General features: G+C 38.3%; 2 protein-coding genes across 4 annotated transcripts in view; both read right to left on the bottom strand.

Moving 5' to 3' along the window:
* Nucleotides 1–504: 504 nt before the first annotated feature.
* On the bottom strand, nucleotides 505–15,147 carry ikbke (inhibitor of nuclear factor kappa B kinase subunit epsilon). 2 transcript variants are annotated; one of them, XM_008409250.2, is made up of 21 exons: nucleotides 14,773–15,147; nucleotides 13,023–13,122; nucleotides 12,686–12,823; nucleotides 11,987–12,116; nucleotides 11,730–11,911; nucleotides 10,314–10,474; nucleotides 10,113–10,223; nucleotides 9,832–10,011; nucleotides 8,693–8,889; nucleotides 8,415–8,473; nucleotides 8,218–8,309; nucleotides 8,023–8,124; nucleotides 7,766–7,826; nucleotides 6,690–6,802; nucleotides 6,531–6,607; nucleotides 5,385–5,424; nucleotides 5,174–5,275; nucleotides 3,813–3,909; nucleotides 3,530–3,621; nucleotides 2,461–2,532; nucleotides 505–2,390 (listed from the first exon to the last, which is right to left on the bottom strand). In XM_008409250.2, exons 1-21 carry the CDS (start codon nucleotides 14,808–14,810, stop codon nucleotides 2,327–2,329), a joined length of 2,208 nt encoding a protein of 735 aa, XP_008407472.1. In that variant the 5' UTR covers nucleotides 14,811–15,147; the 3' UTR covers nucleotides 505–2,326. The 2 variants fall into 2 exon arrangements, with proteins under 2 accessions (XP_008407472.1, XP_017160085.1); XM_017304596.1 differs by lacking the exon at nucleotides 13,023–13,122.
* A 1,864-nt stretch (nucleotides 15,148–17,011) lies between these two features.
* srgap2 (SLIT-ROBO Rho GTPase activating protein 2) overlaps nucleotides 17,012–20,542 on the bottom strand; it is a 33,060-nt gene continuing 29,529 nt past the window's right edge. For both annotated transcript variants that reach the window (XM_008409251.2, XM_008409252.2), the window contains exon 23: nucleotides 17,012–20,542. In XM_008409251.2, the coding sequence (XP_008407473.1) occupies nucleotides 19,988–20,542 (555 nt within the window). In that variant the 3' untranslated portion in view covers nucleotides 17,012–19,987.

Genomic DNA, 20,542 nt, shown 5'->3' with positions numbered 1-20,542 from the left:
ATGTAATGATATGCTAGGTTAAAATGAAGCAGAATGAACTCAGAATGAAAAACTTTACTGGAAAAACACATAATACACTACAAGCTGAAGAAAAAATTAATAGATTCAAGAGTGGTTAATATTGTGTGTATGGAAACCAATCAGATGGAAAAAATTCAAACTGGAATCCAAACAGATTTTTAACAGTTAATGGCTTCAGGGTTATTCTAGTCAAATTGTGCGTTTTTCATACTTTGTGTTTTATGACTGCAACTGAAATTGAACGTTTCTGTGCTTTTAATATCCACAAACAATGTCAATAAGAAAAACACTAATGAATTATATCTTTAACAAATTCTACCACAACAAAAGGGCAGACAGATAGACCTCAGTATTTCAGCAAGACATCCTGTCTTATAAATATACAGCTCAAAAAAATAAAGGGAACACTTAAGTGTTTAAATGTTCCCTTTATTTTTTTGAGCAGTGTACTTTGGAGCACACACACACACACACACACACCTCTGGAGCAGGATTGCCGTCTGTATTTACTGAAAGATGTTCAACAGAATGAAAAACAACACAATGTCTCACTTGTTAGTGTGGGCTAGAAAAGGACATCAAACTTTCCACTGTGCCAAAAGCGCGTCATATGAGCGGCTAAAAACCCACAGAGGCATCTGAATTTACCCCCGCTTCTTCCCCCTCTCAAACTAAACTGAAACTACGAGGGCTTTCTCAAACACGCCCACTCACACACAGTGAGAAAACATTACATTTCCTGTAATCCAAGGTGTAATAACTTTGAAATTATGCTAAACTTACAATTTATTTGATCTTATGAAGGCCGTGTTTGACAATGGAGAAACGTACATCTGGTGTTCAATCTCAAGGAATTAAAAAAAAAAAAAAGTAAACGTGGGAATAAATTTTGCATGTGCGAAAGGATCAAGTTCATTTGACCTTATAAAAACCTTTCCTTTGAGAAAACCCTTTCTTTGAGAAAACCCTTTTTCAACCACAAACAACAATGCCCTGGATTTCCCCTGCAGTGTTGATTACAGCTACTGTGATTATTTAATGTTACCCTAATGTACTGTCAGTGAGGTGACACAGCAGGGTCATTGTAGAGTTTCCCCTGACCATGTTTACTCTCTTTTCAGGGAAATCACATGGTAACAAAAAAAAAAAACACAAACAGGAACATTACTTCAGATACAGTCCTGATGAAAGTATTGACACCCCTTAAACATGTCCAGACCAAAATGGAGCGAATATACAATATTTTAAAATATTGTATATTCGAATATAGTAATCTTTATTACTATAAGAGCAGATCTATGGTATGCTTTTTTTCTGAATCCCGTTTTACTTTAGTGGTGAATCACACAAAATCCCAGTAAAGTGTACTAAGCATTATTTTTGTAATGGGGCATGAAAATGTTTTTAATAGGCCATCAACGTTGCCATGAATACTGTGATTCACTCAGACAGTTTATATTGAGATTTGTTTTCACAATCATTGCATTAACATTACCTGGAGCTATTCAATTAGAACAATTAAAACTTGTCAATTTCATACAAAACCCCAAATTTTAATCAGGCTTCAATTAGGATTTTAAGAGATGACCAAGCAGTCGCTGTATCCATCTAATTTCTACTTCCTGGTTGATTTACTGTAAGCGACGGACTTCCTCTTCCAGAATAATGCATTTCCTATGAAAACTAATCACTTTAAATGTCAAACCACTTATAAAACGGTAAAAAAAAAAAAATCAATACTGCACACTGATGATCACAAATCAGGATTTACTAAATACAATTATGAAAACAAAGACATGGAAAAAATAATGTCATGGATTAAATCGGTGCCTTTTATCATAAACTCTAGAATACCAGAATTGATGTAAATGCACTCGCAGGCAGAATGTTTGGATTCTCGAGAGCTTCTCTGGCAGAAGGGAAAACAGGAAATGCAACCAATAAAACACTCCAGCTGCTGACAGAGCATTTGTTTTGTTTCATGCCCACAGTCTATCGCTACGGCAGCCTATTAAAAATACAATAACACAAAAGGCATCAATGAGGTTTGCATTGAACTGCTTTACTCAGGCAGCAAACACACACTCGCACAAACACAACGCCTAAAAACATTCATCTGAGCCTCGTGCTCCATCTTAAATTGAGATTCACATTCTACTGAACGTCTCTGACTGCTTCCTTTTATATTGATGACAGCCATCCATAGATCGGAGCTCCACCACGCAGTTCATCAGTGACAGTGATTGCAGGAGAAGCTGCATGTGGATTTGAGAGGTAAAAAATTCCAAAAGATTGCACATCAATGTCACAGTGTGGACGGTCTGGTCGGACCGGCCTCCAGAGCAGCTGAAGAATTCACTCCGCCGAGGCTGTGAGATCCAAGAAATATCATCAAACTGAGGAAGAGCTTAAAGAATTAAAGCTGTTTACACAACTCACCTCTCTATGATGCTGTTGTTACACTGTAGTTCTCTGACCAGAAGCTCCATTTCGTCCCTCAGATGATGCATCCTGCAACAAGGCAACACATGAAATCAGGCAACTGTGAGAGTTTGCATCTGCAGCTACACAGCTTAATAACTTGAATGGGTATTCAAGTTATTAAGCTCTTTTGCTGCAAGTTCACCTCAAACCGCCACACTAACAAGATGGCACATTACTAAGATTCAACACATACCACAGATCAGATTAGAAACACTCTGCTGCCATCTAGTGGCTGGGGTTATGCTAAACGACGCATAATAAACGGAGATTTACAATTATTTGTTACACTGAAATTACTGCTATGTTCTTAATATTTTTGACAGCAAGAACACAAATTTACTTAAATGTATTTTTAAGAAAGTAAACAAATTCAGGCAGTAAACGAATATGTAGCACCGGATTTAATTTGTTTCTAAATTTTCTAACAATAACACACCGATGAGTTTGCTGTTCACTTATAGTTAAGAGAAGGATGAATATTTTTAAAATGTTTTTTGTTGTATTTTTAGTGCTTTATGAACAGAATGCCTAAAACATTTTCACTCAGTCCTAATAGTGACGTCACAAAGCACAGCCTTTACAAAAAAATGACAGATTACAGTGTTTCCCAGTTATGAAGGATTGGGTTTTAGTTTGATTGCCAACAAACTCACTAAACTTTGTAATCGTCTTTCATATAAGGCTTATTCTTGCCATGTTTATAAATTTGATAATAAAATACATTTAAAATGTTCCATGTGTTCCTGTCTCTGCTCTTTGCATTTGAAGTTGTTTATTTTCTTTTTCCTCTCTAAATTTCCAGCCTTAAGCAACATTTGTTGTCATGTTGTTCAGCTGTCTCCATATATTTTTTATTATTATTATTTGGCAACCAGGACTGTCATGATTGTTTTTGGCATCTAAAACTGTACAGGGGAGCATATATCCATGTTCAAGGTAAGTTCCACAATTACGATTTTATCCAAATTCAACAGGTCCTTGAGACAAAACCAACAAATTACAACAGGTTTAAACTTAAACCCACCTGAAGACCATCTGAGATTTGTCCCTGGGTGTGACTTCAGGCTGCTGTTCAGCTCTACCAAACTGAGAAGAGCTAAGGATTCTGTCCATGGCCTGTGGAAGAAACACACGAGACGAAACATCTTCAGAGACTTTTTTTTATTTTATAAAAAAAAATAAATAAAGAATCTAAAGTACAAGAGCACATGTTCATAAATACAGAGAAAGGTTTGACCTTCCCAAAGAGAGAAGGCTGAGCTTCTAATAGAACAAAAACTCTGAAAGTCATAAAAACTCATGTTTACTTTACTCTGCTGCTGCTCGCTAACATCCAAGTCTCCCAGTAAGCCAGCAGAGAAAGAAGTGAAGTCCTGCAGTCGAGTCTGCATGTTCAGCAAAATGCTGCAAATATAAGTGAAAGCAGAAACGTATAACTCACGGCTACTGTAATGCATTACGACCACCATCAATACAGAGGTGGGACTGGATCCCAAAAAGAAACTAAACCTACTTGAATCTGTTTTTCTGAAGTTGAGAGATAATTAACCCAGAAAAGTTGCCAATAAAGCTTATTCCAGTGTCTCTACTACAGTAACATTATGAAGTTAAATATTTGTTTGAAGAACTCCTTGAAACTCTCATTAAATACATAAAATTTCCCTAATATGTTATTTTAAGACAGTTTTATTTTCCCAAAATATTCCTTTGAATACATTTCCTGCCAGTTTTGAGTTTTGCACTTCAATTTGTGAAGACATTTAAGAGAGACTCTGTTAGCTTTTTTCATAATTTCTGTGTTTTGGTAAGTTCTGCGAAATGCATTTATTCTAGGAATAGGCAACAGTATCATTGATCATGGCAAATAGTAATCATGATAAGAATTTAAATTTATCATAATAATTTTATTGATGTCTCCCATGAAGATTCAGGTTGTGTCTTTTGTACAGCTACATTTTCCTACTTTTGGTTTTATGGGATCATCTACAAATATCAACATATTGGAAAAAGATGATTGAATTACATTTTTGTGTGCTCTTGCGTGTTACAAAATGGGTTTCCTGAAGTCGCCTATTTAATGACAAGGTTTTATCTGCATTTCTGATGTTCTGACTCCAAGCAGTTTCCAAAAATACTGTGAAGTTTTTAAATACCTTTTAGCCTCCATTTTTTTTTAATCGCAATAACTTAAAACAGATTTCTACATACACAGACCTCCTTGCACAAATACAAGAATAAAAGTTCCTGTATTTGGATGCGGGGTAATGACTCCAAGACGGGAAATTTATGGGAAAATACTACTACTGGAGCACGCCGGGCCAAAACGGGAGACTTCACAGGAAAGGGTATTTGAGATGTTTTATTTTTTAACTATCGGCTCAGATCAGTTAAAATTGAGACAGAAAAGCATGAGAAAACTAATTTTCCAATGTTATTTTAATAAAAAATACCCTTAAGTAACTGGGAATAATCAAGATTTTTGAACTTACTAAAATAAATTCCTAATTTCTAATTATTTAAAAATAAAGGGAAAAAAAATAAAAATCTGAAGGAATTAAAACACAAGTGTTATCTTAAAAATAAGATATTTCAAAAAGTTAAACAAGACAAGCAATGTGAAGATCTGTAATCTCCTTAAAGCAGGCTTTGATCGTGTTGCTGCTCTGACCTGCTCCACGTCCTTGTTGAGGCCAAGAGCTCTTTATACCTCTGCACACATTCCTCTCTGAAGAGAGATTTCACCCGCTTAATGTGGGACAACAGGTGGATTCTGGGAAAAGAACAGCGAACAAGTTCAGATGCTTCCTACGCCGAGGCCTCAATCAGGTAGAACCATAAAGCCGCATAAAAAAAAAAAAAAAAAAAAAGAGTCAACTCACTTCTCAAACTTGTGTATTTGCTCATCGTTATACAGAAGTTCTGGTTAAAAAACAAAGTAATAAATCAGAAAAGTCAATATTTGGATTAATGGCAGTTTTTGCTTTTAGTTGTTCATCAAAATGTATTCAAGGTATTAAAAACAATCCACAAGGGCTAAAACTGACAGGATCGATTTATTGGGACAATGCTATGAAAACATATTTGCCCTGAATTATTGACCTGCTGTTTGACCCAGGTGAGCTTGAGCTTAAGGTCAAAAACTGATTAAAAATATATCCTCTTCATATTAAACTCCCATGTTTCCCATGTTTAGTTGTAGGTAAGCTGCTCTTTTTCCTAAACTCTGTTGACGTTTCTCAAAAACTCTAAACAGACGCTGACCTTCCAGCAAAGTTCCACCTTTGTGTTTTCAGTGCACAGAATCTTTCGTAAAAGTTTTCGGGATTATCGAGTAGTTCTTTGGCAAATGTGAAACAGAAAGTTGTGTGTGTTTTTTTAAAAATTTCTTTCACCAATAGTTTTCATCTTAAACGTCACTCATGACTTCTATTTTGGCCAAGTCTCTTTCTAACTGCTGAATAATGAACTCTGACCTTAACTGTGGGAAGGGAGGCCTGTCATGTTTTGTGTGTTGTTCTTGGTTTTTTTATGACTTCCTGTATGAGTCGTCGATTTGCTCTCAGTCATTTCAGTCATTTAGTCTAGTCACTTTGTGGAAGGTTTTCAGGCATATTCTATATGCTGATATTGGTTCTTACTGTGATTTGGTGGAGTCCCATAAATTTAGAAATGCCACTGTAATCCTTTAATGTCAATATATTGTAGTGGTTTTGTTCCTTATATCCTTGTTTTCCACAGAGGCAAGGTAATTTTTTTTTTCTCTTAAAAAAATGCCTCATTTAAAATTGAATTTTGTATCATCTCCGGTTATCTTTGATGCAGATATTTTAATGATCTGTAACATTCAATGGGTGACGAAAAAGCAAAAAAGTAGAAAATAAATTGTAATATTTTTTTACAGCATTGTATCTCTACCCAAATTAAAAATGGGAATCTGTGCTTTAAAAAAAATCTAGTAAAACCTAAAATAAACTGAGATAAAAAAAAAAAAATAAAAAAACATGTAGCTATAAAAGCCTTCGTACTTCCTGTGAGTCTGTCTTTGCGATACTGCTGATGAATTGCTGTTATCTTCTCCAGCAGCATCTGCATCTTCTGACAGCTGTGGGACAAAAAAAAAAAATTTAAACAACAAAAATGTATTTAATCCTAATGAAAAAAACAACACAGCTCTCCCACAATACCCCTTATCATGAGTGAGGGTCTCCGCCAGCTTGGCCTGCTGTATCTGCAGGTGCTCCAGCTGAGTCTGAAACTCTCGGATGCCAGCAGAATAAATAGGCAGATGCTGATGAACCTGTGACGACAGCAGCAACACATTCTGGTTACGTTATGCAAAAAGAAACAACCTGTTTGCTGTTATTACTCACATACCTGCATTTACAATTAGTTCTATTTGATTTAAGCTATTAATGACCATCTTCTGTCTCCTACTGACGTTCTGCTCCGCTAAAAACAACAACTTACTTGAATAATAGTGAATTTAAAAATCCCATGCAGATCTTAATAAATTATCAAATTCTAAAATACATTACAAAGAACCAACCAAAGAAAATGCAGGAATAAAAAAAACATATGATGCCCCACAAACATAAACCCACAGAAACATTTTCACGCAAAGAGATTTTAAATGAGCACGAGGCTTGTATCTGAAAGGCAAATAAAATTAAGATAAATTAACAGAATGTTATAAATAAAAATATATTAAATTGGCAAAAACAAGTAAGACCAATTCATAACAGCAACAGGAATAACAGAAAATAAGTGTCAATTGATATTAGATAGAAATAAACTGCAAACAGGTAAAACCAAAAATTTTTAAAACCAAAAACTTGGTGTGAAAGAATTAATAAGATAAAAAAATAATTAGGGGGTGGTACAAGTCAGAAGAAAATCAGACAAAAATTAGTAAATTATTAGAAGCTTTAAAGGCATTAAAAAAACAAAAACATAAGCTATCCACAAACACTAAGAAAGCCAGTGCAGAGAGGTTAAAATCTGAGTCCAGTTAGCTCTCCTCGACAAAAGATATTAAAAAAAAATATTCCACCAAAACTACCTTCAGGTATTTAGCCTAGCACACAGTTCTCATATTATTTTCATGACTCACGGTGAGCAGGTATGACTGTGCATTGATAATGTACAATTCAAATTGGGGAAAATATTGCAAGTGGCCAGTCTGTACTAAATCAGCCTGGGGGTAAAAGCAGTCCTACATTAGTCAGACTGAACTCTGGTGTTGCTTTCTGGAGGCGCTTACCAGCTGCAGCTTCTGACTGGAGTTATCAACGGAGCCTTGATTTTCAGCCGAATATAAAGCTCTAAAACAACAGCAGTAGACAGAGTGAGATTATAATGACAGTAATGGAAATCCAACTGTGAGAATCCAGAGATGTTTACAATGTAGGGAACAAATCCAGACCTGAATTTTAATGCCTGGTTTATAAGGTTTATTAAATTACAGCTACAACACGGTGGCTACGAGAAACTGCTTCTAAAAGCCGCAACTAAACGTACAGTTTGTGAATCCTGTGCTGCGCGCTGAGGTAGGACTGCAGTCTAATGGTGATTATTGCAATGCTGTGCATGGCCTCTGTGCACTCGTGACGCAACTTCATCCTGAGAAACCAGAGAGGAAAAAGAAAGGAGTAAGAAGGATAAGATGACCTGGTGAGAGAGAATTTATCTGTTTCTGCATGAAAAAGGTCTCACATGTAGCTGTAGTATCCCTGCAGCAGCAACTCTCTGTATGTGTGAAGCAACAGTACGATTCTCTTGTACTGGTGAACTATTCCCACTATTACCTTAAAAAAAAAGAAGGAAACAAGCAGGTCATCATAAAAAAATGTCTAATTAAACAATGCAGAAATAAACTTGAAGTTGGTAGAAAATAGTGTGAGTAACGGTACCTTGGAGAAATTGTAATCTGTCGCTACGTCAAACTTGGATGGAAAGGGAGGCGTCTCCGCTACAAAAAACAGAAATCCAAAGAAATATGATTCATGACATTGTTTAGGTTTTACTAAATAACTAAGGACTCATGTTGTATTCTAGATGTGACTTCCTTCTTTGCTGTGTACACATTGTTGGTGTAGCTCTCAGACAGATTTTATTAAATTATCGAGATGGGGAGACAGCCAAAGAAAACAAAACAAAAAAACATTAAGGTCGTCTCTGTTTGCCTTACGCTCTCTGAAGGGCAGGCTGGCGTTGGTCTCCGGCGTGCTGCTGAGCAGAATGAGAGGCTGGGAAGATGAAGTGCAGGGAAGGTTCACCACCTTCATGCCGCCCTCCAGGACCAAATCATGGCCCAGGTACATGAGCTGCTGCTGCGGGATGCCGATGCCAGTCTGAGCTGCCACCTCTTCAAAGAACACCGACACTCTGCTTAGCACAAAGGAGACACTTCAGGTTTATCTTAGCCAAGAATTTACCCCTCTGGTTTCCAAATTTTGTATATTTCACACTATAAAGCGCAAAAGGCAAACATATTGCAACTCTTGTTATTGTTAGCTGAAGTAAGGCAAGTTTATTTGCAAAATATATTTCAATAACTGGCAATTCAAGGTGCTTCACATGATGAAAACATAAAGCAACAAACATTGTAATTTCGCTATCATCAAAAATTATCCTCATGAAATGTTAGAATAAAGCCTAAAATGAATCCATCCTTGTTTTTATTAATCAAATGTAAATGTAAAGAAATGGGATTTAGTCTTGACCTTAAGAAACTCAGTGTTTTGTCTCTTTTGCAGTTTTCTGGAAGGTTAATCCAGACTAGTGGAGCATAAAAACCGAATATTGCTTCTCCAAGTTTGCTTCTGTAGATGCAGAGCAACCCAGAACCAGAAGGCCTGAGCAGTCCAACAACAGATATTTAATGTATTTTGGTGCTAATCAATTTAGTGATTTAGAAACTAACAGAAGTATTTCAAAGTCTACTTTCTAAGCTGCAGTAAATCACATAAAGACCTTAGAACTGAGGTAGCTCTATTTTACTAGTTTTAGTTGCATAGCTGCAGCACAGTTAATGGCAGAAAGCTCATCTTCTACTTCACCAGGACTGCAGCTGTAAATCTTTGTCAGACAAAGGCGAGACACAACAAAATGGTCCAACAAATTCACAAACTAAGAGTTCCCCATTCATCAATTTGACTTAGACCCTACAAAATCTTTAGAAACAAATAACTCAGTAACTTGCCAAAAAGCTATGAAAGTCTATGAGCTATTTTTCTAATAAGATAACTCAAAATCACAATAAAACACAGGTACGTTTTTAGTTTGATCACAAAGTGTGTGTCCACATCGTGACCAGCGCAGACGTACGTGTTGTAGTGATGGACGTAAATACTGTGAGCCATGGCCTGCTGCAGGGAGAACAGATAAACGGGCTGCCGCTGCAATACGTCTGTAGTGGCTGTGAAGAACTGGTCAAAACCCCAACACCTGCCTTGGTCGGCCTCCATTATGCCTGCGAGGACGGGAACTAGAAGGGCTTTCAGACCCCTGCAGACAGACACGGGTTGTGGACGCAAACGGAAGGAAACATGTGAACGCAGGTTAAAACATATCACTAGTTAACACACTCCTATAAACTGAGGAATTACTGTGAAAGCTGGCAGCTGTAAGGTAAGTGGTAGCTCCACTCTATAGAACCGCCTTCCACCCGCTGCGTGCCGGCTATCGCTCCCATGGGCTTCTCTGTGGTTATCTTGTACCTGAAGGGGAAGTTAAACAAGGAAGGGAAGGGTTTCAGCGTTTCAAACTCCAGACAGGTTTTTAGGAGAGAGTTAAAGCCCGCAGCTTACATGGTGAGTTTGTTTTTACGGGGTCCTTCGAAAGGTGTGAAAGGGAGACTCCCTGTGGCGGAGTGGTACAAGGTCACGCCGATGCTCCACAAGTCTACGCTCACGCCGTAGGATTTCTGATGAGGCTTGCGCAGCACAGCGCGTTCATACATGTCTGGGTGCTGCTCATACGGAGAGAAAACGGAGAAAAAAGAAAATGACATAAGCAATGCTTTATTTTCTCTGTTATTTAATCTGTTGTTGCCAATACAGATAGTCAGGAGCACCTATGTCAGCATATTTACTCATTTGACTGAAAGAAGGTCATTCAGTCAGAAAACGTATAATCTGATTTAGATATTGAGATCCGAGACATGTTTCCATTCTACTCTTAACAGAATACCGCTTGCAACAAAGAGATCAGAGGGAAGAGTTGACAAAAGAAGCTGCAAATATGCCGCCTAGATATAAGAAGCTGCAACTCATCTAATCTCAAAGTTCATCTCATTCTGCATTTTATCACTCAATTAAAACCCTTTGTGTATTTTATTGAGATTTCTTTCTTAGTCTAAATGCAACATAGTGACTTCAGAATGAGACCGGAGAACATGACATTCAGGTTGCACAAGAAGTCAGGAAATTATACGGATCCTAAACATTTTGTACTTTTCCAGACTTAAGTTTTTACATTGAAGAAAATGCTTGCCCTATATTTTCCATTTAGGTTGTGGTACAGTGCCATTTTGTTGCTTTATTTTATTAAATTCTTTTGCATACGGACAAACTCTATTTTATAACCTGTTAACTATTTGCACTTGTTGAATAACAGTTGTCGCATTCTGCAAAAAAATGCTGATTCTGCAATGAGGTTGGTCAAGTTTGATACCTTTATCTGAAAAAATTTACAAAAATTAGTAGTTTTAGTACATTGTTGAACTTTGGCACCAGAGTCAGTCTAAGAACCACAGGTCCAGTTCAACCTGAATTTGAAGGTGTCTAATGTCCAAAATGTTTAGAAAGAGTCATTTTTTTGTTTTGAGCTTGTGTGCGTTGAACACTAAAATACTAATAAGTAAATTGCTTACATCAAGGTCTGATGCTGCAAATCAAAAATAAATTGTGGTATTTAATTATAAATCAATGTAAAATCCAGTGCATTTATTAAGAAAAATTATTGGGATTTTGCTCTTGAATTGAAGATTTTAAAAAGTCCAAACTCAATGTTTTTAATACTTACTCAAATCTGTAAAATTACATGAATTTTATCTTTATTTCTAAAATGCTATATGTAAAGAGCTCCTGCCTTAGTCACCACTTTAAAGTTTTTTTTCTATCTTTAATTAGAGTACCTGTAATTTTTCAACTGCCTTTTCTCAAAGAGGAAAAAAGCACTGCTGCACAGTTCAGCTAAGTTTGATGCTAAGACTAAAATCATACCAGATATTCCTCAGTTCCATAAATGGACACAAACTTCTCGTCGTCTTCCAGCTCTCGCGCCGCTCCGAAGTCTGTCAGCTTGTAGACGGACTTGCCGTCCTCTCCAACCTGCCTCATTATGTTCCCCGGCTTGATGTCCCGATGCACTACTCCGTATTCCCGCAGATGATTCATACCCTGCACTGCAGACAAAACAAAGACGGAGGTCACACGTGGGCACACGAAAACGTAGAGCAAAATCCTACCCACAAACCTACCTATGCACTGCAAGACAGTGAGGAACTCTGCTTCAGGCAAGCCAAAGGCGTTTTCTGGGTCCTCGAGCAGGTTGAGCAGACTCCCTCCTGAACAATACTCCATCACCAGGACCTTCTGCTTTGTTTGCAGCTGGCAGAAAACCAACAGAGTCAGACAGCTGCACTCCTTCATAAGAAAAGTTTAAGTAGCAACTTTAAAAAACAAAAATCTATGTGAAATATTCCAGTTGTTGCAACTGGGCCTGTCACAGAGGCAAATTTTGCTGGATGATAAATTGCTCCAGACGTTGATAATTGACAATATTGTGGTTTTAATATAATTTTCCACTAATATAATAATAACGGCATAATTATGCAAGTACACCCTCTCAATGATGAATAAACGTGGAACTGAAAGACATTTTACATATCCAAAATAAGTAAACGAAGCACCCAAAACAACTGATAAAATGGATGCTGAAGTGTCTGTAGACAAAACTGTCCTTCAAGCAGAAGGTTAGTTGAGGCCGATGAAGCCCTTTTGTCATCCAATCTTTGGTAGAAAGAGAGAGAGAGAACCAAGAAAAACTATCACACAAATGGAAATGATCGAGCTCGATTTAATTTGTCCTGCAAATCAATTGATCTATCGCTTATTGCGACACGTTCAGTTGCAACACGTCACTCCGTTTCGGTTTCCTCTTCCTCTGGTTCCATTACCTCCTCGACAGCAAACAGCCTCACAATGTTGCTGTGGTTGAGCTTCCTGAGCATCTCGAACTCTCTCATCTGGACATCATGGGGGCGGCTGTAGCTCAGCACGTTGAACACTTTCACAGCCACCAGCTCGCCTGATCTCTGCACAAATACGCACATTGCGGCAAAATCGTCAGCACAGAGCATCACAGGAGAGCGTCAGACAGCCCACATCACTGAAACCGCAGCCTTTCCTTATCTTTTGAAGATGCAACAGCAAAGGCTACGCTGTATGAGATGGTGGCTAAAATGACGCAGGGAAGTGTTATTGATGTGAAGTGGTTCTGCCGGTGGCGGCTACCTTGTTGCGCGCTTTGTAGACGCTGGCAGTGGCCCCCTGCCCGAGGACGTCATGCATAGACCACAGGTAGTTTGCTGTGCTTCCTGTTATACCCGACATACTAAAGGAAGCAGAGAGAAGAGCCATGCGGCAGCAGAAACACATGGCAGATCACAAACAAATCAAAATTTGAAATATATGAGGAAAAGGTGGCCAAAGAAGTAGAACAGGTGCATCTCAGTTAATTAGAACCTCATTCAAAAGTTGTTTTGAGTCTTTCAGTTCAAAAAGGAAAACACATTTTATTGATTCACTACGATTTATCTTTTACATTGTTACCTCTGAACCAGTAGTATTTTACCCAGGCTAAAGAGAAACGGGAACCAGTTTTCATCTTTACAAATTCAAATACATTTTGAATTTCATGTCATATTGCATCGGTGTTTGGGTTTTGGTTTGTATGTGATCCTTCTTCGTATGGGTTGTTTATATTCTATACATCTTGCCATATTCTGATCTGTCATGTTCTGTGTTTATAATTGTTTCTTGCCATAGTATATCCTTCCTTTATGTTTAGTTTCTTAGTTTATTCTTCTCCTTGTAAATTTGTTCTTATTGTTTTCTTATTCTTTTGGGGCCTTTTATTTTCTCTTTTTGGCTCCAAAAACTTTGGCGTCAGAGTTCAGCTTCTTTTGTTTGTTACTTTCTTCTGTCAGTTTTTCTGATTTATTTCTCCCTGCTGCAGCTGTACCACATTTCCTCTAGTTAGTTTGTCTAGCTCTTCTGTCACTTTCCACCCTGCCTCAGTATTTAAGATCCTGATTTTTCATTGTTCACCACCTTCTACTTAAATGCTTGAGTTTTATTCCCTTGTTTTTTATTTCTTTTATGTGGCTCATTTTCAGAACCTGTAAGTTTATCTTTGAAGTTCTTATGAATCACTCAAACGGCTGTCTTAACCAAGGCTCTGCCAAACTAAACATGACATTTAATTTGGAAATTAATTTCCAATAGTCTGGAAGAAGTAAGAAAAGAACAGAATCCACATTGCTAGAGATCGAATGTGAAATTTCCACAGTAAGTGATGACTGGAAATGGACATGCTTTTCAGTAGACTGGGATATGCTACAAACAACAACAACAACAACAACAAAAATCAGCATGTAAATCATTTACAGCCCTTTGGCAACTTTATGATTTCATAAAGGTATGCTTCAAAATCCCCAAGGGGAAGTGCCAGACTGTTTGCACATTCAAACCACTTTTAAGAAACTCACTGTTTAATTCTCTGTTTCAACAGTGCTGTTAAAAACATTGTTTTTGCATTCAGGAATCCCACAGTGGGTTGTTTTCTTTACTAAATAACATTCAGACAGACAAACTTTATTTCATTTTTTCATCTGGATTTAAAAGAATGGGAATAGGCGTGCTTTATTTATTTATTTTTTTAACTTAGTTGACACATTAATCTGTCATTTTACTGTTCTTCTAAACAGGTAGATGTCTCGACACTCCCAGCCCTTGGGCAACTTTCCTATCCCATACCTGCAACAACACAGCGAATCACTGAAGGTTCGTTACGGTGACAGCAGATTCACTTATTTATTTACCTGTGTATAAATAGATACACACACAAATAAATGTGTGTTTATTTATTACCAAACACTACGATAATAATTAGCTAGCTATACGGACTGGTCATTTAAAACACAGTTCTCTAAGTTTGTTAGCATGTTAAGAAGTTATCATGTTAGCAGCTATGTTAGCTTACCTGGTTCCGGTTCTGGAGTTGGCCGAGTTGTTATTCATCTATAGCGTTTTGTTTAACCCGGGTCAGTGGCTCCAGCCCGTTTCAGTCCGTCCGCCACTCACAGCGTTGCGCTGCGACAAAACTATCTTGACTGGAAACAAATTACGCCAGCGTGTAAAACTTGTTCCGCAGAAAAAAGTGACAGCATGCCGGAGTGATGGCTGCGGTCTCAGCGGGTGACACGGGGAAGAAAACACACTCGCTGGTAGCAGCAGGCGTCCTGAATTTTGTACGAGGATTCAAAGTTTATTAGATTCCTGAAAGGCAACAGCCTCTGTGCATGGCTGAACTGTGGTGTGTGTGATGAAGGAAGTGTGTAAGCTTCAAAAGGGGCGGACGTTTCTCTTTGGGTAATGACAGCGGAAATAACTAGGGAACTTCCGACTTCTTGCCTATTAAACCGTAGCTGTGTAAATAACCAGTCACAGCCTGAAAGATCACTGAATCATGCAATGAATAGATACATATTTTACATAAATTTTAGGGGCGTTTTTTTATTTTGTTTAGTTTTCACAAACTAGTCATACGTACAAAATCTGATATGTGGAAAATAGTCGATCAAACATTATCCATAGATTATTTTAGTTTTGGTAATATGAAATGTTTCAGGCACTTAATTAATGATACAGTAAATGCTGACACTTTTCAAATTGGTCTCACTGTGTCCAGATGAAGCTCTCTCAAAATAAGAAAAGTGTATGTACTCTAACCCAAAAACATATTCCCCACACACCGCTTTCTGTCATTCTAAGCACAGTTAAAAAAACAAAAACAGTTTAGGTCAGAAATCATATACTTTTAAAATTTCTATATAAGTTTCCATCATAAAACCTGTTTATACTTTTACTGCTTCCAAAAGAACAAAGTCAAAATCTCCATAGAGTTTGATCAGTATATTTTTATTGATGTGCTGAATGCAACATGAAAATTGAAAAACAATAAGGCCAAAAAGATTTACCTTCTTTTTCTTTACTTGAACGCTTCGACTACTGAGACTTTTTGTAAGAAGTAAACTGATCCTGCCAATAAAAAAGTTAGCGTTCATCTCAGAAAGAAAGTAGCAGTAGAATGAAAGCTGCACGCCATTGCAAAACATAAAGTCCCACCACCTGGTGGTGGTTTGCTACTTCAGGCACTATGAAGCTCGTTTGTGTTGGTGGGATCATGGAAACGACAGCAGAATTTTGGCATTTGGAAAAATAATTTAAATAAGCCTGCTGCAAGTCAGATTAGGGCAGATTTGGGGTTTCTATCAACAAAGATATCCCAAAGCATACCTCAAATTTTTAAATCCCATTTTTTATGTCCAAATGAGTAATTGAGTAAGTTGTCGTCATTAATCCTTAATTTCTGATAAATAAAAAAACATAATTGCACAAATTTTGATTGAGATGGTTAGTATTAGAGTTAATAATCAGATAAAAAAATGTTTGAGGAATTTTTTGGTTTCTGACACTATGACATGATAAAACACTCCCCGGGTCAAATTGACCCACGAACATTATTGCTGTACCTCAGAAACGAACATAATAGGAGGGTTAAGGTGCCACACAAACCAGACGAGCTGGAACGATTTGCAAAACCAAAGTGGACTCTATACCTCAAGAGACATGTCTGTAAGACAAAGGCCGCACTAAATGTCACAATGTCAATAGTGAGCAATGTAGTGCCAGAAGCGATGGGCGTGGCCATCTTGTCTCCTGGTAGAGACACTGGATCAGTGTTAGCTAGACAGCTGTTTGCTTTTGTTTGTTCATTGCTTGGCTACCACAAAGATGCCTTAGGTTGGTTTGAATATCTTTTTTTTCTTGATAAGGAAATCGGTAGTTGAAAATTGCAATTTATGTTTACTCAGTTTATGACTGTCATAATTTTGCTCATCTGAAAAAAATGAAGTGTAATTAAAAAAGTAAAAACAAGAGGCAAATAGTTTTCCTCACTGGTACGTATGCATATGTGTACTCAAATTAAAGGTTGAGTTTTCCTAAAATTTTCCAGTGCAATATTTTTGCTAGAGATATCAAAGTCCTACATGAGGTGAAACCATTTTCTTGACACAAAAAACATTTGAGAGCTCGTTTTTTATCCTGTTTTGAGTTAGATATGTCTAACTATACGTTACCTTTGTGTTCCAGCTGTGTGTGTGTGTGTGTGTGTGTGTGTGTGTGTGTGTGTGTGTTTTTCAGTGGATCAACAAATCTTATAGCAAGCCATGTTTATTAAAAAAAAACAGATCTACTACAAGAACTACACATAGAATTATATAAGGCCTGTTTGATTAAACTACTATTGCTATTACTGTACAATACTGTACCAAAAGTGTACCTCTGTAATGTACAACATTGTATATACAAAGTACATCTGAGCACATGATTCTCCAGTAATACAGAGACAACTATAAATAGATTTGACATTATTGTCTTTTTTTCTTTTTTTTAGTTCTGTGATTTTTTTCTCCCCCCCAAATGCACACACACAAAAAAATGCATACTCATCAACAATATTCAACTCCAACACATCATCCCCACACAAGTTAGTCCACATGCAAGCCAAGTGCACAATGACTGATTAGAGTTCACAGAAGGTCTTTTGCGCCTTTTCACAAATGCACCGACCACCCACATGCATGTTTGTACTGTACGCGTGAACAGGAATGGTTCTGCATCGCACAGTCCCTCCAGTTGTGATATTGAGGTAAGAGCAACACAAATACACCAGGTATGCACAAAAACTATACAGAGATTTCAAAGAGACTTGACAGATACAGTTCATTACAGGAATGCATACCGCGCTGTAGAGCTGGGGGGGAGAGGGGAAGCTTCAAAAAAAAAAAAAAAAAACGGTAACTTACACTGAAAAGGCATGGATTTGTGCTCTCTCTTACTGTGAGTTTCTTTTTTTTTCACATAATGCAAATTCATTTTTGCAAAGGGCAAATAGACAAAAAATAGGCCAGTTTTTGCATTGTCTTCTTAATAACAGCAAGCTTGTCTGCCACTGCTAGGGTTGCTACAATGACTGAAGACAATGCATCAGCTATCTTAGCTGGTTTGTTCCTCATTTAGAGTGCCTTGCAAAAGTAATAGCATCCCTTGAATTTTTTTCACAGTTTGTCACGCTACAACCATAAACTTGAGTGTTTTATTTTATTTTTTGTAGGATTTTACAGTGATCGCCCAACACAAAGTGGTGCATAACGCCAAAGGTGAATGGTTTGAAAAGTTTGCAGGGGAAAATCTGAAAATTATGGTGAGCATTTGTATTCAGTCTCCTGTATTCCTTTTGCGTAGAACCACATTCTGCTGCAATCACTGCTGAAAGTCCGTAGACTGTAAAGTCTGTAATTGCAATTAATTATATATTCGTTTGTACTGATATATACTGGAGTCAACAGGGAAAATAATTCTGCAAACAGTAAAATGAACTAACCATACTGTCAGTTTTTTTTTGTTTTGCAAACATCATCAGTTAGATCTGATATTAATCAAAAGTCGCAATTCTACAATGCAACAATTATCCATCACTATTTTGCAGAACAGCTGTTTTTATACTGAGCTGAAACTGCACTCAGACTCTTTAGTAATTAGGTGACTACTGAAGGAAACTGAATGCTGATGAGGTGTATTAGATAAAACAAACCCCATTGCTACCTTCCTTCCACTTCACAATTACGAGCTACTTTGTGTTGAGTTGATCCTATAAGATCCCACTAAAATATATTAAACATTATGGTTTTAATGTGGCAAAAATTTGTTAAAAAAAAAACCTAAAGGTAAATAGAAATACATTTGCAGCTGTAAATGACACATTTTCAGGATATTGAGAACTGGCGTCTCCTGAATGTAGGTTTCAGTTGGCATTCATTTATGTGCAGGCCGGGGAGGTGCATAAAGTACTCTCTATCCATGCATGTGCACACTTACACACATGCATATAGATAGATATAACAGTCCATAAGTTCCCCCACCCAACCGATTCTTGGCATTAACTCGGGAACACAGAAGATGAGGTGGTTTTTTTGTGCTTACATGTGCACACACTCAGGAAGATCCTCAGCTGCATGCTTTCCAGTTATCAACATGATTATTAAATAGTAAAAACAGAAGATCAAGATGTTTTCTTTACTTATAAATTATTGACTTTTTTTTTTGGAACTTGTGTTACAGCTGGTATCCCCAGTTCGGCTAGTTGGTACTGTGAGTGGCCCCAGCATGCATGATAACAACCTGAAAGGCGTTTAGCTGCCTCAAATCACCACACATTAGGGGAAAATGTGTGCACAGTCCAAAAAATAAAAATATGCCATATAAAGACGCTGGGTTTCAGTGGTCCCCTACACACAGACACATGGCAAAGCTGCTGCACTACAGCAGCTTCATACCGCCAAACCTTTTGCTTTCATTGTTTTATTGCTATGTTAGATTCAGAATTACTGTTGGCCATATTAGGTACATGTTTATGTTATGTAGTTAAAAAAAACACAGATGCACTAAAACACTGAAGGAGAGGTAAATAAAGCTCTTGATCACGTGATTTACACTGATATTTGGCCAAGTTTTTCCTTTCTCTCATCGTTCCGAAGAGAAAATAAAAAATCCCATCTGCCTCTTATGAAGCAGCAAGTCGGTGTGTTTCGGTTCTTCAAAGTGGGGAGCTTGGCTTTCACAGTCTGTTCTCGTAAATCAAACACTCCCATCTGTTTCTCCACACAACACAGGGTTGTCAAAAAGAAAAAAAACAAACCCTGTCATGTCTATTATACAAAAATTAAACAGTGCTTTTTGTTCTTTACACATAGAGCTCCTTCGCAAAGGCAAATAACTCTTACACCCGCACTCAAACACAATTTCATATGCAAACCCTTGCTACCCCCCGCTCCCCCCCCAAAAAAAATGTGTGTGTGTGTAGGCTCCAGATGTTGTTCCCCTGCTGGAGGTTTTGAAATACAGCGTTGTTTGGAGATCTCTCTGCAGAGGAAAAGAAAAATCCAAGCTTCTCCTTGCAGTAAAGCAGAGCTGCCAGCAGAGGGCACACTCTTCCTGCTAAAGACAATGACACCTAAGAGGTTGCTAAGAAACTGCTACATGTGAGTAGAGGGGTTATGTGAAACAACCAAAGTGCTTTTTGCACTTGCTGAAAGAGCTGTAAGGACTGTTACAAGGAATTCAGGAAAAAATTAAGCGGGACAGGATTTGTCATTAGACTGGGGAGGGGGTGGAGGAGGAGGGGGCGTATGGGCGAGTGAGTGCGCGTGGCCCATGAGTGGAGGAGGTGGCGTTGGGGGGACGATGGAGGTCGGAGAGCCCATCGCCGGGCTCCCGGTCCCTCCTCCCTTTGGGAACACCACGGGTTTCGGTCTGGTCGCCGGCGGACGCAGCTCCCTAAAGGAAGGTACGGATGAGGAGAGGGTTGACGAAGACAGGGAGGGGGACGTGGCAGACGGCAGCGGGCTCCGCGGCTGGGTCTTAGGAGGGCGGAAAGACGAGGGAACGTCGCTCGCCGACGAGGCGCTGCGCTGGAGCGGGTGGACGTAGGAGGGGCCGCCCTCGCCGTCCCGCAGCAGACGGGAGTGGAGCGGGCTGGAGGGCTCGGAAGCTCCTCCTCCGCCGCCTCCGCTCATGCCCTTCAGCTGCTCCAGCGTGTCCAGCACCACGTCGGGGGTGTGCGTGTGTTTGGAGGGCGTTTGTCTTTCAAACTTACTGAGCTCGCTCAGGGCCGAGTCCTGGGTGTC

Source organism: Poecilia reticulata, linkage group LG5, assembly GCF_000633615.1.
Source record: "Poecilia reticulata strain Guanapo linkage group LG5, Guppy_female_1.0+MT, whole genome shotgun sequence".
NCBI lineage: Eukaryota > Metazoa > Chordata > Actinopteri > Cyprinodontiformes > Poeciliidae > Poecilia > Poecilia reticulata.
Note: the sequence above shows the minus strand (reverse complement) of the source record. Positions and strands in the feature narration are given on the sequence as shown.